At 37.7% G+C, this 6,003-nt stretch overlaps 1 protein-coding gene across 3 annotated transcripts; it reads left to right on the plus strand.

The window, feature by feature from the left end:
* Positions 1 to 852: 852 nt before the first annotated feature.
* Positions 853 to 4,466, plus strand: LOC133148447 (uncharacterized). 3 transcript variants are annotated; one of them, XM_061271496.1, is made up of 8 exons: positions 853 to 987; positions 2,101 to 2,198; positions 2,415 to 2,549; positions 3,006 to 3,154; positions 3,256 to 3,392; positions 3,485 to 3,578; positions 3,717 to 3,840; positions 4,248 to 4,466. In XM_061271496.1, the coding sequence occupies exons 2-8, from the start codon at positions 2,105 to 2,107 to the stop codon at positions 4,457 to 4,459; spliced, it is 945 nt and encodes a 314-aa protein (XP_061127480.1). In that variant the 5' UTR covers positions 853 to 987; positions 2,101 to 2,104; the 3' UTR covers positions 4,460 to 4,466. The 3 variants fall into 3 exon arrangements, with proteins under 3 accessions (XP_061127480.1, XP_061127481.1, XP_061127482.1); XM_061271497.1 differs by lacking the exon at positions 2,101 to 2,198 and having other exon boundaries at positions 860 to 987; XM_061271498.1 differs by lacking the exons at positions 2,101 to 2,198; positions 2,415 to 2,549 and having other exon boundaries at positions 866 to 987.
* The last annotated feature ends 1,537 nt before the right edge of the window (positions 4,467 to 6,003 follow it).

Consider the following 6,003-nt stretch of genomic DNA (forward strand, 5'->3'; position numbering starts at 1 on the left):
CTTAAATCGCATTTTCTCGGCGAGCTGAGCACTTTTTCTGAATTGTGCCGCTCCCGTCACTCTGGTTAGGTTGGCATGGAAAAAAACGCTCTCGGGTGCTTTAGAGTGCCGAGTTTATCACTGCGCACGAAGAAATGACCACCTCCAACGTTTGGTTTATGTTTTATAAGCATTTTTAATTTTATTGCTTAAATCGCATTTTCTCGGCGAGCTGAGCACTTTTTCTGAATTGTGCCGCTCCCGTCACTCTGGTTAGGTTGGCATGGAAAAAAACGCTCTCGGGTGCTTTACAGTGCCGAGTTTATCACTGCGCATGAAGAAATGACCACCTCCAACGTTTGGTTTACGTTTTATAAGCATTTTTAATTTTATTGCTTAAATCGCATTTTCTCGGCGAGCTGAGCACTTTTTCTGAATTGTGCCGCTCCCGTCACTCTGGTTAGGTTGGCATGGGAAAAAACGCTCTCGGGTGCTTTAGAGTGCCGAGTTTATCACTGCGCATGAAGAAATGACCACCTCCAACGTTTGGTTTATGTTTTATAAGCATTTTTAATTTTATTGCTTAAATCGCATTTTCTCGGCGAGCTGAGCACTTTTTCTGAATTGTGCCGCTCCCGTCACTCTGCACAGCAAAAACTGGAGTGTTGAAATTTCAGGGTTAAACATGTCAGAGTTGATTTCAACTCTCAAAGTGTCATTTTAACACATTCTGATTAAAATGGTGTTCAGTGTTGGAGTTATTTAACAGAGTTATTCCAACCTAAGCAAATCAACTCTGTAGAGATGTAAAGTGCATCTCGGCCGAGTTAACTTGCTTGATATGCCCCTGGGCTTCAGTCCAGGTAAACCCTTGTGTTATGCCCCTGGGCTTTCAGCAGGGTGAACCCGTGCATCAATCAATAGTCTCCTGTGCGTGGCGTGGTCAACCGTCGTTTATTTCGCTGCTGGAATCAGGAATGGATGCGGAGTTGGACTTTTACACGAGAGGTAAGCTACAAAATCAAACTTGTAGGAACAATAACATTGAATTAAACATCTGCTGAGAATATTTATGTAACTTTGCTAAGCATTTTTTGTGGTTGGCACTGGACAGCGAACGTTTGGATTTTTTTTTTAATGCAATGTTAACTTCACCACTAACGTTACCACTTGCTAAAAAATAAACATTAATAAAAAAAACGGTTTCCTATGTTATCCTTTGCATTTTACCAAGTCTCACGCGTGCTTGAGAGGTTGTATAAACAAGGCTTCATATTTAACTGTCGAATATAGTTTGGGGCTAACGTTAGCACATGTTAACAAGCTAACTTGAAGTTCATGGCGGGTGCATGGCATCAGTCCGACTGCCCAATACTCCCTCTTCCCATTTCTCCGACCATACACTTGTTAATTTCTGCGTCCATTAATCTAACCTTAACCCTAATCCTAACCATAACCCTCTAGAATAAGTAAGGGATAAACTGTTCAGAGGTTGTTATGGAGAAATAAGCCCCGACAGGATGAACTTTGGCTCCAACACGAAGTGAGGAGTTAATTCATGCAATAAACCCCGCACTTTGCGTAGGAGCCACGGCTAGAGTGAAATAATTAGCCTAAACAATTGCAGTTGGGTGCCTGTGTGGCAGACTCCCTGTGCCACTGCACCGAGACGAGTGTCCGAGGCTCTGATCATACAGGTGTGGTTAATAACTCTGATTAATGGGTAATGTAGGTAATGTAGTGGGCAGTCAGACTAAAAAGGGTCAACTTTACTGGTTCTGTGTTGTGTTTGTTTGGTCGCTGAAAACCAGCTTTTAACAGAGGGGAATGTTTTAATAAATCAGTTTTGCCTCAAATGTAAATGTTAATTACGGTAGCATGTGCTGCAGTCACTACAGCTAGTCGCTGCCACGTTCATCAATGAGAGCGTTTCCACTGGGCCTGCTGTGGCATGTTTTAACAGCCTCCCAGCAGCTGCTGAATGTGTTTGATCTTAGACATGCAGTGAAATTAATAATGAAACAATTTCTTGCATGATACACAACGTTTATGTGAGTGTTAAATAATTATTTCTTGCATGTTAAGTGTTTACTGACATTTGTTTGTTGTTGCATGTCTCAGAAAAATGTTGATCCAGGTTCGGTATTGCCAACAGCAGAAGTATGTGAAGTTGGATGAGGTTGATGGATGTTTTGATTTTGTGCAGTTCCATGACAAAGGTTTGTTTTTGTTTTACTTATTAATTAAGCTTGGTTTGATATAAAGGGCAGAACAACGCCCCTTTCTTTTAAGATTTGGACTGAAAAGGGAATGTATTTTATGCAGGGGATTATCTCTGAATTTGTTTACAGTGGTGGATTAAATTATTGAATGTGAAATGAGGCAAGATCAGTGCTAGCTTAAAGGTCCACTCAGATGTATCTTGTCTTTTCCAGTCATCGAGAGATTTTGCCTGCCACCTGACGCAAAATTAGTGTACAAAGATGCAACAGGGACAGAAGTTGATGAGGACATTTTCAGTGACCTTGTCAGCCAAGGCAATGTGACTCTATCAGTTTTCTCAAATGACGGTGAGAAATGTAAAGGGGTAAATTACATAATGCAATGTGTAAAACACTAATGCAAATTTATAAGTACAGAAATACAGTAAACAATTTCAATTTAATATTTTCAGAATTAAGTCATTTAATACACTTAAAGGTGGATCAAATATTCAATATCATTCTTTGTGGTTACACAACAGGGACATTCAGCCTGACTTTTATTAAATGGTTTAAATGTCATTTTAACTGACATAAATCCAACATGAATACCAAATGTATTTTTGATTAATCTAATTCATGCCTTTAAAACAATTTCTGAAAATATTTCTGAATTGCCTATCAAGACTGAGAATCAATTGATTAAATGAGTTGAGTCTATGGTGTGCCGTTGGCTTGGTTAGATCAAAAATCTTCTATGACTTTTTGTATACTGCAAATAAACACCCCACCCCCCTTCTTCTTTTTTTTTTTTTTTTTTTTTAGAATTTTCCGATTGCTCCTTGTCCTCTCCATCCGATTATTCTGATTCAAGCTTCAGTTCATGTGCAAGTACATCAACTATACTCCTAGATGAGGTTCCTAGGAAGAAACCAAGACTTGAGGGCCCACTTACTGCAGCATCTGCTAGAAAGGTTGTGCTAAGTACTCACAGGTTTCTTAAAATCAACATTTGTCATCCTTAAACTCTAGAAAGGCAGTTTATCACATTTGTTTTTTTGCTTCTTTTTCAAAGTTGATTGAAGATGTCCTTGGTACCAGCTCAGGTGGTGAAGAGGTCCTCCAAGAGTATCACACAACAAAAACTCTAACAGATGCTACCAGAAGAAAGTTGGTCAATATAATAGTGGCACACATGATTGATAAACACGGGTATGTGTGTTCTATTTGTCTGTACTATCCTTTTTTTATTAACAAGTTAACTACTTGGCCCTTGTATTAATGCTAATTTGATCTTTTCTCAGGCAACTCCCCAGCAAAGCTGTTCGAGAAGAGTACGCTCTTGGGATAGTGACAGTGTTCCCGTCCCTCAAAGACCCATACTCCAAGAAAGGCTATGTATAGTCATTATTATTGTACTGTCTGTTTACATAATTTTCATGTTTTGTCTACATTACAGTAACATTTAGATTCTGAAATTTCACAGTAGCTTATGAGGTTGACATCACATTAATTTTGAATGTATTTCCATTTTAGGAACATTTCTATGATGCTGCAAGCAGCACCGGATACATTTCTTGGCGTCTGAAAACGATTCAGAGAAAGAGTCGAAGAGGACATGCATCTACAAGTAGCCCCACTGGCTTTTCCCCAGGAGGAGGTCAGTCTATCTATCTATCTATCTATCTATCTATCTATCTATCTATCTATCTATCTATCTATCTATCTATCTATCTATCTATCTATCTATCTATCTATCTATCTATCTATCTATCTATCTATCTATCTATCTATCTATCTATCTATCTATCTATCTATCTATCTATCTATCTATCTATCTATCTATCTATGTATCTATCTATCTATCTATCTATCTATCTATCTATCTATCTATCTATCTATCTATCTCTCTATCTATCTCTCTATCTATCTCTCTATCTCTCTATCTCTCTCTCTATGCAACTGTCTTTCTTTCTCTAAGTACCCCTCATTTTTCTTTCTTTCTTACAACTTCATCTAGGGTGTTTCTTGTTTTTTTTCTTGAAAGAATTGTGTGCTTTTTTTCAGGAGGCCCAAATGTGCGCAGGTCCATTGTTGTTGACCAGCAGCTTGATGGGGATGCATACCAGGAAGCCATCTCCTTGCTCAACCATACAACAGACAGTTCCGTAATTTTTCTGAAGATGAGAGAGACCTTTCAGAATCGCCAAAAACTCATCCACGACTCAGACAAAACTCAAGATATCTTCTCCATCTTCCCAAGATTCCTGGATACATAGGGATTGGTAAGTATGAAATGGGATTTTTAGAATGCCTTGAAATGTGCTGAATGTGGTAGTAGTACATTTGCTTTCTTATAGATGAATCAAGACTTCACACTCCTGTTTGAAGAGGAGGTTTCCAACCTGCTGCTCCAGAAATGGGATCCGTTCTTCAGAGATAACGTCATCAAAGAGGCCAAGCGGCTCACCCCAACACCTGAGCTGCGCCGAATGCTGCAGGCCGCAGAGTCTCCAGCAAGTGAACTTGATGAGGCACCAAGTGAGTTTTGTTCGATAGAATTTGTTATAAGCAATTACAGTTCAATAGTCTTGTGATTAATAAAGACCGATTGATTTTATGTTACTGGACTTCAATTGTTCGTTCATTCTGTGTATTTCTTTTTCTTTTTTAAAAAAAAAAAAAAAATTCTTTAGCTGTCAGTTTACTTGTTGTTTGCAGTTCCATGGAGGAAGACATGCCAGTCTTTTGTCAAATAGATGATGTACTTCTGGTTGAAGATGACGTTTATTTTTTGACAAAAAAGCTATTTACAGAGATGTTTGTTGAACACCACCATGCCTTCAAAGTTTTACCAACTGAAGAGAGGTGTGTCATGAAAATGACTGAACTCAAATGTCACAAACCATTTGATATTCAAAGCTCATATAGTAAAGCAGATGAAAGTTTGTACATTATACCCTCGTTTATTATGTTTTAAATGACTGCATTGGGGGAAAGTTCTTAAAATAAATGGTAAGCAGATGGAAGTTTGTACATTATACCCTCATGTTTTAACTGACTGCATTGGGGGAAAAGTTAAAATAAATTGTGTTTTTGAAAATGCATTTTTCTCGGAATTGTCATTTTAATGGTTGTATTGTACTGTTTTTTTTTTTTAACTATGTAGTGTCAATTTAACCCAATTTAGGAAGTTAAAAAGGAGCTTTGATATAATGTAAATCGATAGTGTTAATTTAACCCAGTTTAGAGAGTTAAAAAGGAACTCTGATATAGTGTTAATGTAACTCGATATAGTGTTAATTTAACACAGTTTAGGGAGTTAAAAAGGAACTCTGATATAGTGTTAATGTAACTCGATATAGTGTTAATTTAACACAGTTTAGGGAGTTAAAAAGGAACTCTGATATAGTGTTAATGTAACTCGATATAGTGTTAATTCAACCCAGTCTAGGGAGTTAAAAAGTAACTCTGATATAGTGTTAATGTAACTCGATATAGTGTTAATTCAACCCAGTCTAGGGAGTTAAAAAGTAACTCTGATATAGTGTTAATGTAACTCGATATAGTGTTAATTCAACCCAGTCTAGGGAGTTAAAAAGTAACTCTAGGTACAGTGTTAAATAATTAACTATTTTGAAAGTGTTAATTTAACTCTGTAAAGTGTGGAGCTATATAAACCCGCAAAAAGTGTTAAAATTGACTCTGTGGGAGTTGATTCAACACTCCAGTTTTTGCTGTGTGGTTAGGTTGGCATGGGAAAAAACGCTCTCGGGTGCTTTAGAGTGCCGAGTTTATCACTGCGCATGAAGAAATGACCACC

This window comes from Syngnathus typhle, unplaced genomic scaffold (genome assembly GCF_033458585.1).
Source record: "Syngnathus typhle isolate RoL2023-S1 ecotype Sweden unplaced genomic scaffold, RoL_Styp_1.0 HiC_scaffold_91, whole genome shotgun sequence".
In the NCBI taxonomy this organism is placed as follows: domain Eukaryota; kingdom Metazoa; phylum Chordata; class Actinopteri; order Syngnathiformes; family Syngnathidae; genus Syngnathus; species Syngnathus typhle.